This window comes from Gymnodraco acuticeps, unplaced genomic scaffold (assembly GCF_902827175.1).
Source record: "Gymnodraco acuticeps unplaced genomic scaffold, fGymAcu1.1, whole genome shotgun sequence".
NCBI classification, from domain to species: domain Eukaryota; kingdom Metazoa; phylum Chordata; class Actinopteri; order Perciformes; family Bathydraconidae; genus Gymnodraco; species Gymnodraco acuticeps.
The window spans coordinates 1750889-1771211 of NW_022992059.1; the positions used below are offsets into that span (position 1 = coordinate 1750889).

General features: G+C 42.8%; 1 protein-coding gene across 3 annotated transcripts in view; it reads left to right on the forward strand.

The window, feature by feature from the left end:
* LOC117537048 (ankyrin repeat and MYND domain-containing protein 2-like) overlaps window positions 1-20323 on the forward strand; it is a 36988-nt gene that overhangs the window by 13619 nt on the left and 3046 nt on the right. For 2 of the 3 annotated variants that reach the window (XM_034202222.1, XM_034202221.1), the window contains 6 exons: window positions 171-269; window positions 342-502; window positions 1455-1669; window positions 18461-18596; window positions 19364-19492; window positions 19588-19711. In XM_034202222.1, coding sequence (XP_034058113.1) covers window positions 171-269; window positions 342-502; window positions 1455-1669; window positions 18461-18596; window positions 19364-19492; window positions 19588-19711 — 864 coding nt within the window. The remainder of the gene's footprint in view (window positions 1-170; window positions 270-341; window positions 503-1454; window positions 1670-18460; window positions 18597-19363; window positions 19493-19587; window positions 19712-20323) is intronic. The other variant, XM_034202223.1, reaches the window with a different exon arrangement.

Sequence of the window (20323 nt, forward strand, 5' to 3'; positions counted from 1 at the left end):
TCTGCCTTGGCTCAATGTGGCTTTCACAAAGTAGTACATAGTAATGAATAAAAGCTAAAGCTCCTCTTTTTTTTGCACAGTGGACAAACTTTACTTGATGGCAGGGGAAAATGGCTCTTTTGATTGTAAAGGTTGCTGACCCCTGAACTAGACTGTCATTAACGTTTCAGGGAGGACAGATATCACCTCCATGATGCTGGATGCAGGCGCAGAGACAAACCAAGTGAACTCTGTGGGTCGCACTGCGGCTCAGATGGCAGCGTTTGTTGGTGAGACTAGCTGAGATTGTCTGTCAGGTGACTGTGGGGGGGTTCATGTTAACCTGTGCTCTCTCCTCACAGGCCAGCACGACTGTGTCACAGTGATCAATAACTTCTTCTCGCTCGCAAAGCTGGAGTTCTACACCAGGCCACATGGGCTGGAGAGGGAGCCCAGGCTGCCCCCCACACTGGCGGGCCCCCTGCACAGGATCATCATGACCACCAACCTCAACCCGGTCAAGGTGAGGCTTCCTCACAGGTCTACTGAGGATGGCAGCACTAATGGGGAAGTTAAGTGCAAAGTCATTAGGTTTCAAGCTCTGGAAATGCTGAACATGCATCCCACATGAAATGGCTATCCATCCAAACGATGGGAGCAGCACTACATCACTGCACCTCAAAAGACGGCCCCGCCTACTTTTCGGTGAAAACAAAGAATTGGCGCGAAGCGTTAAAATGTAGTTTCATAATGTCATTACAACAAAAATGATCCAAAACGTAGGTTTTTGGGAAACACTTCCTCACGGCTACATAATGATGCTAATGAGGCTAATGTCAATCACCACAGTTAACATTGGTGTTTAAAGTCAAGGTAATGAACCACTGACAATCAAAGGAAAATGCCAGATTAAGAGTTATCCACTGTTAGATAGAAATGTAAAATATCAATCCACTATAGCTTTAATTTCACCATATTATATTGATTGCCTGACTGACCATCATATTTGGGCTTCGTGTAGATACAACATTTATGGTTAATTTTTTGATAAAAAATAATTAATTAATTAATTGATATTTCAATTTTTTTTATTTGATTGGCAAAGACCTTCAAATCTATATTTAGAGCCGGTAAAAAGACACCAGATATTTTTCACCCAAAAAGATGTGAGGCCATGACAAAGAGGGAAAGCACCCAGATGGGTTGCTCTCATACCTTGGCTGTACCTGCCAAGAAATTAAGAAAATACATTATTATTGAGTATAAAGAGTTTTTTTTAACGCTTATTACATTTTTCCAAAATACTTAAAGCTGCTCTGCACTCAGCTTCAATGTAACATAACATCATTCATAATTATGGTGTTCAGTTGCATTTCTATCCTATTGAATAATTCACATATTATTGGTGCCCAGAGGATGAACCATATCTTTAGTGATCTGCTGACCTACTACACTTTCCCCTCCGCCTGTCCCAGATAGTGTTGCTGGTGAAGGAGAACCCTGTGCTGGTGAACGTGGCAGCTCTGGAGAAGTGTCACCAGGTGATGGACTTGCTGTGTGAGCAGTGTGTGAAGCAGCAGGACATGAATGAGGTCCTGGCGATGAAGATGCACTACATCAGCTGTGTGCTCCAGAAATGCCTGGCCTTCCTGCAGAAACGAGATGACAAGCTGGACGCACTTGTCAAGAGGTGAGGCTTCTGAGTGGAATGAGTCTATAGAGGCAGCAGCACTCCCATTATTTCCCCAACCCTTTGCCTTAGGATCATTTGTTAACAACGTTCTAAAATGTTGTGCACAAAGAATTGTACACTTTGAGAAAGCTTTATTTGCACAAGCAAGAGAACATGTCGAATCTGGAGGATTGTTCTCACTTGTTGGGTGTATTTCTGGTAACACAAGTGGTGTAGTTTGGACCTGCGACACGCCTAATATTATATATAATTGAATGGAGAATAGAAAAGCAATTGTTGCTCCTGCTTTGCTGCAGTGTAGCTTACTGCACTAGTTGTCAAAAAAAGTATTGTAAGTATGTATTGTTTGCGAGGGGTGTTTAAAGGTCCCATGTCATGCTTTTCCGGTTATAGAGAACCGCAGTGACACATCCTGTTAGAGCCATTTTACCTTTTGTTATTATTGTCTGAATGTTGGGCTTAATAATAATATAAATTAGATTATACTGTAAATTATCGGCTATTTTTGTGAGTCACATTATGGTTTAAAATGCATTAATTTAAGGCTCACTTATTATTTGTTATATGTGCGTCAGTATCACGTGCATGGCTATGCCTATATATGGTAGGTTGATAGGACACAGCTGAGGGTGATAGACGGGGAAATGGAAAAGTCTTTTGACCGTGTTCTTTTTGTTACTTTGGAAAATGATACACTTTTGAGTTACTATGAAGCGAAGAAATGTGTCCTCCTGTATGCACCGTGTGGATCAGTGAATAAAGCTCATCTGATTCAACTACGATCTCCGCTGAATTGTTTGGAAACAAAGAGAGGCGCGTCAAAACCCACAACCCCGATAGAGGTGGCTATTAAATGGTAGACAAGGATTAAAACGCCACCACAATAGTCAAAAGACTCCGTAAACTGTGGATAAAGACTTCGAAGGACAAGCACAGGATTCGTGTGGATTTCAGCTCTGCTTTGGAAACAGCGAACGGACGTTCTAAAGTGCCGAGGAGGAGGCCGTGAGTAAACCACGCCGGCCCGGAATTTATGAAAGAGACGCTGTTTACAACGGGATCGCTTCGTCAAACAATGCAAGTACTGATGTGTGCATAGTTACGGATGTTTGACAAAACGAAACGGGAAATCCATCCAGTGATATCCTGATGCTTACTGAAGATAATCCGCAATTGCTGTTGGAATGCTTAAACAATGAAATGCATTAACGAACTATCACGCAGCCAGGAAGCGGACGTTAAAGGAATATTTGGCACAAAAACAGGATTCGCGAAGAGCTGTTCTTGGAAATATTAATGACTTTATTTCATGTGGATTAAGTGAAGAAAAACTCAAATAAACAATGGATCCTGATATACCTCCAGCTGATGTTGCCGCGGCAGAGGAGAGATATAAAACTCTCAGCCAATCGCGAAGAGGAAAACTTGGAGCATGCACCCGCAGAATGGATGAAATTAACCCATTACTGGTGCGAGGTGGAAATATGGGAAAGGTGGATGAAGCTGTTGCAACGTTCAAGATGTTACTCAATGAATTTATGGAATGTCATGGAATTGTTCAAATGCTTTTATCTGAGGAAATAAGGGAAACTGAGAGAATAGATTGGTATGAACCAAAAATGTTCCTTAAGGATGTGGAAACGTGGAAAAGCTCTCAAATGGATCCTCAGATACTGATTGAACCCCATGACAGTGTTTCCAATGCATCAACCAGGAGGAGCTCAAAAGCAGGATCAGCAACTTCTTCTGCTTCTTCAATCCACCTCAAAATGGCCACAGAAAGAGCTGCCCTCCTTGCCCGTGCAGCAGGATTAAAGGAAAAGCATGCACTTGAAATGGAAAAGGCTCAACTGCAAGCTAGATCCGAACGGATAGAAATGGAAGTCAGCCTAGCTGAATCTGATGCAAAAATGAAAGTCCTGGAGCACTTTGAGACTGGTTCACAAAATCCAACACAAGGAAGATATGATGGCATGAATGACTATTTAAAGGACTACAGATTAAATGACATTGTTAATTTACTTGTACTTCAACAAAAACAAGCATCACTGCCCACTAGGGAAATCCCAGTCTTTGATGGCAATCCCCTGAATTATCAAATATTTGTGAGGGCATTTCAACATAGCATTGAGGAGAAAACCACCAGTAACCAGGATCGATTATATTACCTGGAACAATATACTTCGGGATCCTGCAGGGAACTGGTGAGAAGCTGCCTTCACATGGATGCTAATAGTGGCTTTGCTGAAGCTAAGAGACTGCTAAAAGTGCATTTTGGAGATGAGCTCAAGATAGCAAGCGCATATATGGGAAAAGCTCTCAACTGGAACACTATAAAGGCAGAGGATGGAAAGTCACTGCACTGTTATGCACTTTTTCTGAGAGGCTGCTGTAATGCAATGAGGGATCTGCAGAACATGGAGGAGCTGGACCTGCCATCCAACCTACGGCTCATTCTTTCAAAGCTACCTTACAAACTAAGGGAGAAGTGGAGAACAGCAGCTTGTGATATTCTGGAGCGGAGCCATGAAAGAGCAAGATTACCTGACCTTGTTGTATTTATTGAAAGACAAGCTAGAATACTTCAAGACCCTCTCTTTGGTGACATTCCCGATCAACTTAACAGTACAAAGGCGGCTTTCAAGACCAAGACTTTGATGGACTTGATCCATATCGAAATAAGAGCAAAGGGAGCAGTTTTGCAACCACAGTGGCTATAGTGTCAGACAGGCGTGCAGAGAAACTCAAAGAAGACAAATATCCTGTTAAAAGCTACATTTCCTCCACTAACAATGACACCTCATGTACTTTTTGTACAAGTAAACATCCTTTAGCTGAATGCCATAAAATACATTCAGTATCTCATGAAGCTAAAATTGAGTTTCTGAAAGAGAAGGGACTATGCTTTGGCTGCCTGAAGGTGGGGCACTTGAGCAGGAACTGTAACAGGAGAATGACCTGTCAAATCTGTCATGCTAAGCACCCAACTATTCTGCACATTAAAAGATCTTCAAAGCCTGAAACTGAGAACTTTAAACATGGTAAGGCAGAGCAGCAGAGTGGGGGAGCAAGGCCTGATGAGACATCCATCAGCAGTGCTCTTGTTTCAGTAGGAGAAGGTGAAGGAATCGGGGCTGGTAAAGACAGCATACTTGCCATAGTGCCAGTGAAGGTGAAACTCTGCCATGGAAATAAAAGCATACTGACCTATGCATTCCTGGACCCTGGTAGTACCGACACATTTTGCACAGAAGGGCTCATGAGGCGGCTTGGTGCTAGAGGACGGAGAACTGAAGTCCTTCTTCAAACGATGGGAACAGAGAAAACAGTCAGGAGTTTTGAGGTAACGGGTCTAGAAGTGGGACATATGGAAGATGGCACATATATAAACTTGCCCAAGGTTTACACTCAGAACAAAATCCCTGTTACCAAAAGAAACATTCTCACCCAGGCGGACCTCAAGAAATGGCCTTATCTGCAGGACATCCAAATAAAAGAAATAGATGCTGACGTGGGACTTCTTATTGGAGTAAATACTCCAAAGGCTATGGAACCATGGAGAGTTATAAATAGCCAAGGAAATGGCCCATATGCAGTGAAAACACTGTTAGGATGGGTCGTTAATGGTCCACTTAATGCTTCCACAGATCTGGATGATGAAACCCCCGTGGCATTAGTGAACAGGATCTCAATTGTTCACCTTGAGAAGCTAATTGAAAGACAATATATTAACGACTTTCCAGAGAAAGAGTATGAAGAGGAAAGACAAATGTCAGCTGATGACCGAAAGTTCATGCAGATTGTATCAAGCTCGGTTTCTCTTAAAGATGGCCACTACAATTTACCTCTTCCTCTAGATAATCCAAACATTATCATGCCAAACAACCGCCAAATGGCAGAGCAACGAGCAATGACACTAAAAAGGAAATTCCAGAAGGATCAGACCTATGCAGCTGAGTATCAAGGCTTTATGAGTGACATTATCAAAAAAGGATATGCAGAGAAAGTACCATCGGACGATCTACATGTGGAAAACGGCAAAGTGTGGTATATACCCCATCATGGTGTCTATCATAAACGTAAAAAAACGATCCGTGTGGTCTTTTATTGTGCATCATCCTATAAAGGCAAATCCCTCAACAGTGTACTCCTTCAGGGCCCTGACTTGGCAAACTCATCGATTGGTGTTCTACTCAGGTTCCGTCAAGAGCCCATCGCCATTATGGCAGATATTGAGGGGATGTTTCACCAAGTGCGTGTAAACGAGGAGAACATAAACTTGCTGAGATTCCTGTGGTGGCCTGAAGGAGAAACCAGCACAAATCTGGAGGAATACCGGATGAGGGTCCATCTCTTCGGAGCTGTTTCCTCTCCAAGCTGCGCAAACTTTGCATTGCGAAGAACAGCTGAGGACAACTGTGGCAAATTTGATGGAGAAGTGGCAGAAACAATCAAATCAAATTTCTATGTGGATGATTGCCTCAAGTCGCTAGCAAGAGAAAATCAAGCTATAAGCCTTATTAGGTCTCTCAGAGAAATGTGTTCCCTTGGTGGATTCAAACTGACGAAATGGATAAGTAATAGTCGAGTGGTGCTAGCATCCATCCCTGATGAAGACAAGGCTAAACAGGTGAAAAACTTGGATCTGGATAAGCTGCCACATGAAAGAGCACTAGGGATGTACTGGGACATTGAAAATGATATATTCAGTTTCCGTGTGACTGTGAACAACAAAACCCTTACAAGAAGGAGTATACTTTCCACTGTCAGCTCTGTGTACGATCCTCTTGGTCTTCTCGCCCCTTTCATATTGAAGGCAAAGCAAATACTTCGATTACTCTGTAAAGCCCAATATGGATGGGATGAAGAAATTCAGGTGGAACTCTCAAAACCATGGCAGAAATGGCTCAAGGATTTAGACCAGCTGGCAAGATTCCAAATTGACAGGTGTGTAAAACCCAAGAACTTTGGAAGAGTGAAAACTGCACAGCTACACACCTTTTGTGATGCAAGTGAAGAAGGATACGGTACCGCAAGTTACCTGAGATTCACCAATGACATGGAGGAGGTACACGTAGCCTTTGTGATGGGAAAATCAAGAGTTACCCCACTAAAAGTCATGACAATTCCAAGGTTGGAACTCACTGCTGCTACATTGGCTGCACGGATGGACAAAATGCTCCGATCAGAGCTACAAGGAGAGCTTTTGGAATCAGTATTGTGGACTGACAGCCAGTCAGTACTGAAATATATTCGAAACAGGACTAAGAGGTTCCACACTTTCGTGGCAAACCGGATTGCTGTTATTCATAACCTCACAAAAGTGAACCAGTGGCGGTTTGTAGACACCAAAAACAACCCCGCTGATGACGCTTCAAGAGGACTGAGCATTGAATCCTTTTACAGTTCAAAAGGATGGCTTCAGGGTCCAGAATTCTTGAAGAAATCTGAAGCACAGTGGCCAAGTATTCCAAAAGAACTTGGTTCTCTCCTTCCAGATGACCCTGAAGTACGCAAAGAAGCGATTGTCACCAGCATTGTCGCATGTAAGATGGAAAAAACTCCAACAAGTAAGCTCTTGGACTATTATTCTTCATGGAATGACCTAAAAAGAGCTGTTGCATGGATAATGAAATTTAAGACAATCCTCCTGCAGATGAGAGAAAAAAGAAAATATGACTCCACTGATCTTGGAGCAAGGCAGGATAAAGGAAAGAGACTGAAGGATCAGATGCTTCTGCTCAATATGCCTACAGCTAATGCACTAAGACTTTCAGTAGAGGACACAGAAAATGCTGAAAAAGCCATTATTTTCCACGAGCAGAGACAGCATTTCAAAGAGGAAATTGCCTTGCTGGAAAAAGGAAAACAGTGCAATAGAGGAAGCTCCCTATACAAGCTGGACCCTATCATTGATGCCGGGCTTCTGAGAGTTGGAGGAAGAACTAGAAAGATGGCTATGCCAACTGAGGTCAAACATCCAATGATTCTACCGAAACATTCTAATATCTCCAAGTTGATATTAAGCCACATCCATAATCAAGTTGGTCACTCAGGAAGAGGTCACATGCTCTCCAAACTCCATCAACGTTACTGGCTATCCGCTGCTAACTCTTCAGCAAGGAGGATCATAAAGAACTGTGTGTTTTGCAGACGCCTACAGGCTAGAGCTGGAGAGCAGAAAATGGCCGATCTCCCACTTGATCGAATAACACCTGATCTTCCACCTTTCACTCATGTAGGCATAGACTATTTTGGACCCATCGAGGTGAAACGTGGCCGAGCTCATGTCAAAAGATGGGGAGTAATCTTTACCTGCCTGGTAAGCCGTGCTGTCCACCTGGAAGTTGCCAGTCATTTGGATACAGCTGCATGCATAAACGCTCTTCGTCGATTCATCTGTCGTCGTGGCACAATAAAGAGCATCAGAACAGATCGAGGCACCAACTTCATCGGCACACAAAAGGAACTGGAGGAGTCTGTAAAACAACTGGATAACAACAAAATCAAGCAAACACTACTCAAAGAAGGAATTGATTGGACATTCAATCCCCCCTCCGGAGCTCACCATGGCGGAGTGTGGGAAAGGCTAATACGACTGGTTAAAAAGATCCTCCATTCTGTCCTGAAGGAACAAACATTGGATGATGATGCTCTGCACACAGCCTTGTGTGAGGTTGAGGCAATAATGAACGATAGGCCAATCACAACAGTGACAAACGACCCAAACGACCTTGAACCCCTCACACCTAATCACCTACTTCAGTTAAGAACAAATCCAATCTTGCCCCCAGGACTCTTTCAGAGAGAGGATCTGTACTCACAGAGAAGATGGAAACAGGTGCAGTACCTTGCTGACCTGTTTTGGAAGCGCTGGACCAGGGAATATCTTCCTTTGATGCAAGAACGGCACAAATGGAATACTATCAAAAGAAACTTCACACCCGGAGACCTGGTCGTCATCATTGATGAGAACGCACCGAGGAACACTTGGCTCCTGGGACGCGTAGTTAAGACCCTTCTTGGTTCAAAAGGACTTGTTAGGAGTGTCCTGGTTAAAACCAAGACAAGTATGATCGAAAGACCCATAACTAAGTTATGTCTGCTCCTGGAGGCGACAGACTGAGCCTACTAAGCCTTAGCCTTTCAGTCACGTGCACCTCTGACTGTTAGACCAAAGGACTAGACTCTTGGTCTCCTACCCCCCTCCCCATCAAAGGCTGCCTTTTGAACGCAGACCATTACAGACAATTAGTACTAGACCTACACACTCCAGTACTAGTCTTACATGGACTTGAAAGTATACAATATACATGGACTTGAAAGTATACAATATACATGGACTTGAAAGTATACAATATACTATGGACTTAAGTATACAAATATGCTACGGATGGACGTTATGTTTTGTTAAAATGACTCTGTTGATGTATTATTATTGGTAATTGCTATGTAATAAGCAATTAGGGGCTGGTATGTTAGAGCCATTTTACCTTTTGTTATTATTGTCTGAATGTTGGGCTTAATAATAATATAAATTAGATTATACTGTAAATTATCGGCTATTTTTGTGAGTCACATTATGGTTTAAAATGCATTAATTTAAGGCTCACTTATTATTTGTTATATGTGCGTCAGTATCACGTGCATGGCTATGCCTATATATGGTAGGTTGATAGGACACAGCTGAGGGTGATAGACGGGGAAATGGAAAAGTCTTTTGACCGTGTTCTTTTTGTTACTTTGGAAAATGATACACTTTTGAGTTACTATGAAGCGAAGAAATGTGTCCTCCTGTATGCACCGTGTGGATCAGTGAATAAAGCTCATCTGATTCAACTACGATCTCCGCTGAATTGTTTGGAAACAAAGAGAGGCGCGTCAAAACCCACAACCCCGATAGAGGTGGCTATTAAATGGTAGACAAGGATTAAAACGCCACCACACATCCTAAAACCCGGATGTAAACTCCTTCCGATTCCTTGGTCAAAAAGCAATGCAAATTCTCCATAGGATTTTGGAAAATAGCTCGAAATAAGGTCTGTGGTTGACACATTTAAGAGAGGGGTCACGTTTTGTTCAAGCCGGATAATATCCACATGTCAACACTACTTTTATAATTTTTGAATCATAAATCTAGTCGCCAGAAGCAAAATGCTAACGTTATGCTATAAAGGAACTACAAGCTAGTACAGCAGCATGGTCGCACGACTTCAACGTCACGCCAACTTAAGATCGTTTCAACTGACTTGCACTGAAACTGCACTTTGAACACTTTAAATATATTTTAAATAATAAAACAATCCCACCACCACAGGTATCTACAGGAGAAGAGGGAATTCTCTCCACAAAATGTGAATGCCCACGTGGAGAATGGAAATGCAGTCATGCGGCTGCATTAGCCATCTTTGCCATCCACAATTTCAGCTGCACTGACACCCCCTGTCAGTGGAAGAAGCCAAAGGCAGCTAAACGTACGCATTCAGTGGAGGAGCTATTTCCTCCAACCAATAACTCATTCAACCCGCTGACAAGAGAGCCCACCTCCGAAGATCGTGACTGGCTGAGGGACAGACTCGGGGGCAGGTTCTCAGGAATGTCTTGGCTTCCCTCCCCCGAGCCAGAAGAGGAACACTACAGCTTGGAAACACTTACTGTTCCTGAAATTATCAAATCTGTTGGGCATCAGGGACCTGAGGCAATTGTGGCAAGCATGGCATTGTCTGAGGAGCAACAGAGGGCAATTCAGGTGGCTACCACTGGTCAGCGAACCAACCTAAACTGGCATTTGTTCAGGAAAGGAAGGTTGACTGCCAGCAACTTTGGAGCTGTCCTGAGGTCAAAGCGTGTGACTGCTTCCCTTATTGCCAGGGTGCTAGGGCAACAACAGGCCCTTGATGGTGTTTTGTCTGTACAGTGGGGGACTATGAATGAATGTGAGGGCGTCAGGGCATTCACCACTGCAAACCAGATGCAGGTCCATGAGTCAGGTTTGTGGCTCTCCCAATCAGGAGTGTTGGGAGCATCTCCAGATGGTCTGGTAGGGTCTTCCGCTGTACTGGAGGTAAAGTGTCCCTACGGAGCCAGGGAAATGACAATTAGTGAAGCATTGCAAATCAAAGGCTTCTGTGTCAGTAAAGAGGGAGAAACATTCAGCCTGCGTGAGGAGCATCCTTACTGGCACCAAGTGCAAGGTCAGCTTCACCTCACTGCAAGAAAGAAGAAGAAATTAAGAAATTGTGAATCGTTATTAATTTACATTTACTCGCCTTTGCAATGTTGTGGTTGTTAGAGTGTTAGGCTTCCTGTCAGCTCGTCTGTTGGGAAGATATACAATATTAGTTTCATGGAAGTCACACCGTCACATATAAGAGCATTAAGACATACAGTACATAGGCTAAAACAAAACATCTAAAGATATAACCTTGCACTTTGTCTCGTGAACATTTTCACTATTTTGACATTTTTATAGATGAAAATTGAACTAAAGAAATAAATGGTAGATTAATCCATATTGAAAATAGGTGTCAGCTGCTACACTAATTATAATAGTTATATTTCTTAATTAATTAAGGTAAGATATTACTGTATTGATCCCAATTTGGGAAATGTTTGTGTTGCAGCAGCATAACAAGAAAAACAACATATAAGTTATTATATATACAAAAGTATGTGAGGGATGGAATATTAAATTGAATATAAATGTAAAATGTACATGTGATGTTACGTCCAAGAGAAGCTATGGAGCAGAGAGTTCTCTGCCAGCCAGAGGTGATTTGTTATTAGTTCAATATGTCAAACTGATTTCCCTGACTACAATCTTTAGTTACATGGTGCAACGTTATGCTGCTTGTACTAATTAGACTTATCATATAAGTAGGGTTGGGAACCGAAACTCGGTTCCAGATGAGAACCGATAAGAAAATGCCGGGTACCGGGTACCCATACAAAATACACAATTTTGGTTCTGCTTAACGGTTCCTAAACGCGGTAGACCCTGTATTCCAGCGGGTCCGTCTGCACCGCGGTGCTGCGGTGACCCGGTGGAATACAGGGCGGACCTGGAGAATCACAGAACGGCCGGTCGTCAGCGGGCCGTTGACGGCCGGCTCGGTACGCTGACGGCCGGCACCGCCCTTCATTTTTTTAAACGGCATCATATAAATTGCGCTGACAGGCGACAGAGGTCCACAGTTGCCCCGCAGCGATGCTCCCCCGCCCTCCCGTAGACAGTTCACGAGCTCAGTCACTTCATAACACCAAAGATAGGTCGCGGTAAACACTCTGAAGTGAGGCTCCACTACACTAAAAAAGAAAAAGAAAAGGCAAAGTGTAATGCCTGTTAATAGCTTTCCACAGGCATAGCTCAGTTAAAATAAAGCACAGCTATTGTGCAATACATTTGTATTGCATGTATATTTTTTAGTAACAATTTCAGTTAAAGCTTTTAAGAATAAATATATTTTTGTTATCTAAACGTTTGACCTCTTTATTTTACAATTTTGGAATCGAAACGGGGAATCGATAAGAACCGGAATCGATAAGCAGAACCGGAATCGAAATCGGAATCGATAAATTTCAAACGATACCCATCCCTACATATAAGCCACACCAGTAGCGTGGGGTGGGGAAAAATGTAGGGGAAGCCAATGTTTTTGGGTCGGGGGGGGGGGGGGTCAATAACGTAACCAGATGAGTGATTACAGCGCCCGGTAACATTTTACACACATTTGTATCATACAGATGCAGGACTTGTACACGCCTGTTATCTAAGCGACAGGTCCGCATGCACTCTCCAGCTGAAACTCTCTCGTCTTATTAATTTAAGCATTTTCTTATTAATTTAAGCATTTTCTTATTAATTTATGCCAACCTCCCCCCACCTATGCAATACCAGCCGCTCAATGCGCAGTGCAGATTCGGTAATTAATAAATAAGAAGCATTCATTCACAAACTAAATCAGGAGACCTTTAAAGTTTTACGTTCACATCAAAGTATCAGTATGCGTTGTGTTGATAATGGACGAGACCCGCCGAGTTAGCGTAAAGTTGAGACGATCTCTGTTTAATGTCTGAATCTGATAACAGATAAAATGATCAGTTTTACATACATTTCCCTCAGTGACTCCTCTCATTGCTTGGAACGTTTACAAAAAGGGAAGAGGAAACGTGAGGGACACAATATATACAAAAAGTAAAATCACAAAGAAAGGAAATTAAAGTCCTCACAACAATAAACTCCTGAGCACAGCTCTCCGACCTTGCCAGGTATTTAACATTCAATAAAATGAAGAACACAGAATACAATAATATAAAACACAGAATGTGTGTGATTATACAAAATTAAATTAAATAAACCCCACTGCATATTTACATCTGTTACACTAACACACACTGCAAGTGCAGCAACAGTCCTCGTCTCTGTAATTAGTTCAGTCCGTAGTCCAAAAGTAACACAAAAATATAAACAATCTCATCTATTCAGGTGATCGGGCCCTATATGGCATGCTATCTGCGGTGCTGATTTTCGGATAGCAGCACCCTGTGCTAATTAAACAACTGCAATAAAACAACTACTTCAGACTGAACACCTGCAGCTAAATCCAGGCAAGCAATGCACAATAACCAACAGAACCACATCAGAAATTGCACACATAGCTACACGGGCAGTTCAGGCAACAGGTATGCACAGAGAGAAAGGGGTGTGCATTTCACTCACCCTATTTGAAGAGGAAGGCCATTCTCCTGTCTTTCATGGTAGCGAAGTGGTCAATAACAATGTCATAGAACTTCCCAGCGGCCTTTAGGTCCTCCACAACAACAGAGTCAATGGATATTGTGGCTAGGTTGACAAGTCTGTCCTGTCCACACGTGTTCCTCAGATACGTTTTGATCCTTTTTAGACAGGAAAAGGAGCGCTCTGCTGATGTGCTGGTGGCTGGTATCGTGAGCATGAGCTGGAGCAGCTTGTAGACCTCGGAGAGTGTGCCCTGTAGGTCATCCTCAATAAGAAGCTGTATCAGCTCTCCTGGTGGCTTGTGAAACAACCTGTTGTTGTACAGCGTGTGCAGCTCATTCCTTAACTTCTGCTCATCAAAGAATGGATACGTGTTGATCAGCTGAGCCAGCTCACTGCTGGGAAATGCATCAGGGTTGCAGAACGATGTGAATGATGTGTGTTCCAGTATCCGAAAAAAAGTGCAGGTGCTCCATATCTGCAAATCTTTGGGTCATGTGCAACACTATGCCGTCAACAATCTGGAAGTAAAGACGCCGGAAAGACACAACCGTTTCCTCGTCTCCTTCTTGGTGCTGGTTAAACCCTTGCTCCAGGTCGTCCCAGCCGCGGCGACGTCGTTTACGTCGGGGCACAGGATCGCCGACTGCTTTGACCGTGTCATCGTAAATGCGACTGAATGTCTCATCTGTTCTTGTGGCTTTGAGAGCGCTGAGAGTGCTCATGATCCGATCCTGGCATTTTTTGATGTCCGCCGTCTTGCTTTGCAGAACCTGGAAGAGTGGTTCTGTGAGGCCGAAAATGGACTGAAAGACCCCGAGCAGGAAGGTGAAGTCAAAATCCTCAAGTTTTTGCTTCAAGGAAGCACTCTGTGCAATGGTCTCTTTGTCCCATCCCGGCTCTGTCATTATCCTGTCAAAAGCGATACAGAGCGACCCGCGTCCTTCATGGATGGCGTTTAAAATTCCACCTCACAGCAGAACCACCTGGTACACGCACAGCTCGATCAACTTCAGACAGTAGTGCTGATCTCTTACATGAACGTGAGAAAAAATTGTGGAAGGCATCGAGATTGGCAAAAAACAGTTTGGCTGCTTGGATGTTGTTTGTGCCTTGTGCTAAAACCAAATTTAATTTGTGAGCATAGCAGTGGATGAATAGCGCATTGGGGCAGTGTGCTTTCACTAAAGCCTGAACGCCACCGTGCTGTCCACTCATGCAGCTTGCTCCGTCATAAGTCTGACAAATCAGTTTGTTTGTTGGGCTGTAGTTCCCGATGGCTCTCATGACAACTGATGTTACAGCTTTTGCATCTCTTTCTAAGCTGACATCAAAAAAGCCGAGGAAACGTTCACACACACTGCCTTTTTCATTCACATATCTGATTATGATAGTGAGTTGGCACTTATTGGAGATGTCTGATGTGTCATCCACTTGTACAGCAATGAAAGGAGAAATGTGTATTTCTTTATCAGTCTCATCCTGGATACAACGAGCTATGCTCTCAATTATGTCATTTTGTATGGTGTTTGACATACCACTGAAGACTGTTGACGATCCCAAGTGCTCCGCGAGTGCAGTGTCAAACTCTGCAAATGCACGTACCAGCTCTACAAAATTGCCCCTGTTAGAGCTGCCAGCGGCCTCATTGTGTCCCCTGAATGCTTGCTCTTGACGTGCAAGGTACAGGGCAGCAATGATGAGTTTCCTCAGAATATCCCGGTTCTTTTTTACTTGTTCGTTGTGCTTCTTTGTGCTAATGGTTCTTGCTACATCCAGAGCCTCGTCAATCCTGACGCGTCCAAAAAGCTTTAATTTCACAGCACAATCTATATGATTTTTAGATTTACCGTGCCTCTCAATTGCCCGTGACAGGTTGGCAAGGTCGATGAATCCTGAAGTTGCCCAAGGATTGTTCAGGGAGCACGAACCCTTGTCAAAAAGAAGACATGGCCAGCAAAATAGACGCTGAAGTTTAGCGCTTCCAGTTAGCCACTCCGTGCGGACATAATTGTCCTCATTGAACGTCCGATTAGATCCCTTATTCCTCTGTGTACACAGCTCGAGTGTGGGCGTTGTCCTGCCATCTGCTTTAATTTTTAGTTGCTGCTGTAGCGGAAGTTTAGTGAAGTTATGCTTAATTAAGTACGCCAAATCTCCTCCCTCCATAATGCTTCATTTGCTTGATCATTTCTAACGGCGGTGATGACAGTTACAGTATTCAAATTGATGTTGATGTGATTGGATGGCAGTGTCCAATCAAATCGCCAGCCGCCAGCCGCCCCTGAAGGGAAGCTAGAGGCGGCTGGCTTCCCCTGGCATGGCCCTGACCAATCACAGGTTGGCAGGGGCATCACGTGGGCCTCATCTGATTGGTTAATCCCTCAATTTTTTTTCACCAAGGGAAGCTAGATTCTGCTGGCCTCCTCTCGCAACAGTGAATGCAATCTACTGTTTCACCATGACATCTAGAGGGGCGCTGTTTCACTCTTTGTAAAATACTCAATGAGAATGGGGGAGAGACGGAGAGACGGTCCGGCAGGAACACACAGGAAAGTAGAATTACAGAAACAAAACAAAGTGTTTTTATTTATTTATTTAAGTTATAACTACAATCCGAAAAAACAGGGGAAGCCTGGCTTCCCTTGGCCTCCGGGAGAAAACGCCACTGAGCCACACAGGTTTTAATAGGATGTATTCATTATCTTTACTTATGTTGCGGTCTTTTCAGCAGCGCCATCTCTAAAACGGCGATACACTCACTACCCATCATTTACATTTCACCGTGACATGGACAAAAATGTAACGTCAGCTTACCTCATGGCACAAATCCAGACTCTCCTTTGGAAAACATTGGCCAGGAAACGATAGAACGAGCACGTTTCATGCAAAGACCTGTGGCTGCAACCCGGAGCAAAGCAACAAACCATTGCGTAGCTAACTAGTAGCGCTAGCTTTAGCTAGCTTTAGCTAACGTTAGCTAACGTTAGCTAACGAAACAAACTGCCGAGTAAAATTGGAAAACACTGGTAATTAATTATTCTATAATTTGTAAAACTACGGTGTTAAAAACGACAATTTCAAAAATACAGATTCTAATGGTCAGATATAGATATACAGATACTAAAGATAGGCAGGTACTTGCTTTCAAGCAGAACACAGGGGAAAACAAACTTAGCGGGAGTGTTTACGTGTTCAGCGTAATGACGTACAACGGCCTCGACAATTTCTGTAGTCCTATTCAGCCACTCGGTAACAACCATCGTTTTTCAGACACGTCAACTCTTCAAAAATCACCAGTGGGGTCACTGCTGATGTATTTAATGTCGTAGAATAAAACGTGATTTATCTCTTAAATTTGTGTCAACCACAGACCTTATTTCGAGCTATTTTCCAAAACCCTATGGAGAAAATGCATTGCTTTTTGACGAAGGAACCGGAAGTGCTAAAAATGCTAACTTACTTCCGGGTTTTAGAACGCGTCACTGTGGTTCTCTATTACCTGTCCTAAAGAGTGTTATGAAGGTTTTTATGCATGTAAACGGTCTGCAGAGTAAAAAAACCTCACAGTACACCCTGTAGGGAGTAAAACTCTAACACACAAAATGCCTCGTTGGAGATTTCTCATTTTCTTCCTGGGTACTATGACGTGGGGATACCCAGAGGCCACACCCTCTGCCAGCCTTTCACGAAACAAAGCTTCCCAAACCTTTCAGGATTAATGCCGGATATGTACAGCGTAGGGCACTGAAGAACGATGCTGTTCCTACTTTGTTTGGACCAGCGGGAGATTCGGGTACACAACCTGTCAGTATTCATTGTTGTTTGTGTATTTATGATGTTTAAAACAAACAAGGTATCTACCACGACTGTTTAAATGGGTAAACGTTTCTCGGGCTACTAAGTTGGGATCGTGGAGAAATGCTCTCCGCAGACCCATTCTCACAGCGTTATAAACCTTTTTCTTACTCAATATCAAGCCACACTCATTGTTTTTACTTCGGCTGTGAGTGTTTGTGTGCTCAGGATGAGTTTCGCTTGTTCTCGCTGTATCGCCGAGAGGCTCGTTGCTGCGATCTGCTGCGAGGAGCGGACAGGCTTCCGCTCCTCGCAGCCGATCGCAGCAACGAGCCTCTCAACGTCCCGACCAATCAGAGCACACTGGGCTCACAGGGAGGGGGGGCAGGAGCTCCAACAAGCCGTTTAGGACAGAGAGTGAATACCGGTGAATACACATACTTTACAGAGATGCTGTATGAGAAACCAATGTGAGTTTGGAAAATTGCACAGTATACATCTATTCTAGTAGACCTCAACAATGGAATTATGATCAGTAGAAATGGCCATGACATGGGACCTTTAATGCATTAATGGTTTTTTTTATTTGAAAAAAGGGTCCCCACCACTAACTAAGTGGTGGGGACCATGGTTAGATCAATATATAGACGCAAGGCCTAATCCTTCTCTTCTGCACCATTTAAAATGCTGTATTATAAAATGTTTGTGTTTTTGATTAACATTTCACATTAGAAGATATGCATACTGACCAAATTGCTAGCTGTGTTGTACATGAACCATATTTTGTCATTTGAAATTTGGTTAAATAATTTGGCCCCATGCTGTGTTAAGGTGATCGGTAAACTGCTAAGAGATGAGTTGGAAATGTCCCGCCCCTTAGCCTATCAAGCACAATGTGTTGGAGCGCTACTCAAAAGAAATGTGAGTCTAACATAGTAATGTCATAATGTTACAGAAGTAAACAAATAAGTCCAATGGAGGCGAGGGGGGGGGAGAGAAACTCACTCTGGAGGGAACACAGGGATTTTAGCCTTTGCAGACCATTTACATGCACTTAAACCTATACAACATACAGAAGATGGAAAACCACAAAAAGCAGAATGCCTCTTTGAATAATCTTCAAACTAATCTACAAGGTTGTACCTACATCTGATGTGTAAATTAAACCTATGGAGAGTAACATTGGGATAAATATAATTTTCCATTTCTCTTTTTCATTGTCCTTCACCTGCCTGAATGCTGCTCGGCCCCAGCTTGTTGAAGGGGAGAGACAGCGATGGCTTCCCTCAGTACCAGGAGAAGTTCATTCGGGACTGTATCAGGAAGTTTCCTTATTGTGAGGCCACACTGCTTCAGGAGCTGGTGAGGAGCATAGCACCGGTAGAGATTGTAAGTGAAGAACATATCAGAGAATTTAAGTGTAATATGCAGTATATCATTTTTAACAGAATACCATGGTAAGCATAAATGAGGGAGAATGATGTTAGAACAGTTGTTAAATGAGTGGTGCAGGAATGAGTCCTCAAACCCAACATTGAGTTAGCATTTTATTACATCTGGTTTCCTTGTTTTTTTTGTTGTTGACTGAAATAAGGTACGTGGTTAACAAAGGCTTCATATATTTTTAGTTAACATATTCATTAAAGACATACAATGAATCATTAAATACCCTCTCATAGATATCTAAAGCTTCTATGTGTCTTAGGAACAACAGTAGCTAACACGTAACTAAATGAGACTCTCAAACGTCATCCCGCCAAACATTAGCCATCTTTAGCTTAGCGGTGGTGATGTGCAGCCATGAGACTGTGATGTAGTTCATTTATAGCCTAACTTCTGCTTTTTACTTCTGGGGATCATATTTTACGCTTTACACAGAGGTGGTGTTAATACGACAAGATGGTCCTTCTTAACAAAACTTGGGAATACCATGAACCTGTGTTTGCCACAGATCTTATTTACTCCAATATTCCGAATTCCTTTTAGTCGGGGCAGCCCTTACAATGCTAACTTCAAGGTCGGGCTACAAATTCGACATCACTGCATCACTCTATAGAAGTTGATGATAAAAGGTTACTAAGTAATCCTTTTTCTTTTGTATTGGTTTGTCTAATAACTTGACCTAATAACTAATAACCCCATCATCTTATTTCCAGGGAAACGACCCCACTGCGTTCTCGGTGTTGAACCAGGCCATCACTGGTCAGATGGCGTTTGTAGATGCTAACTACTGTGCTACGTGTGGGGAGAGGGGAGCAGACAAGAGATGCTCCCTTTGTAAAGCAGTGAGTGAATGCCCCCATCTCTAGTATAATGCAATGGTGTCAACTCTCAGGAAGGAACTACCCCCAGGTCACGTTTTATTTCATTTGTCTTTAAGGTGACTTACTGTAGCTTATCGTGCCAAAAGCTCCACTGGTTCGCCCATAAAAATATGTGCAGGTGTCTACAGGAGCAGGATGCTGACCTGGAGAAGGATTCTCCAAAGCTCAAAGAACTGAAAGGTGTGTAGAAGAATCTTCTTTTAAGAAAAAATCACTCTGATTCCATATGAAGAGAATAATCTTCTACAACGATGATTATGATGAGCTTGAGGCTGTGTATCAGAGAGAGAATTCACAGCACTCACTAAATCTCATCTGCTGTTCAACATTTAGAGCCAACTAGGGCAGATTGAAACAACAGGTTGAGGGCGGGGCCTAATCAAAGGGTCTGAGTGAGTGAAATCCCAAACATGCAACATGTTTGAAAGTTAGCTCCTTGTGCCTTATTTTTTGACCAGATGATGCGCTGTTCAGCTAGCAAAAGTGGAGTTGGACAAGCCTTGAATTACTTGCATTATGTGCTTTGAACCATGCGCTTTTGGTCATTCAATAATGACCCTTAATGTGGGCCCTGATGTGATATATGTTTGTAGTATAGTTACATTTTTGCTTAAAATGTTGTGTTTTGAATTTGAGCTATTTAGTTGGGATGCATGACACATTTTCGGATATATTCTGATAAACAAGTCAAATCAAATCAAGTAAAAAAAAAAAAAGGTATATTGTTGGAGATGGATTTAAGTTTTGATCCACTTCAGAATTACTATAATTTATGGTTAAACCCAATATCCT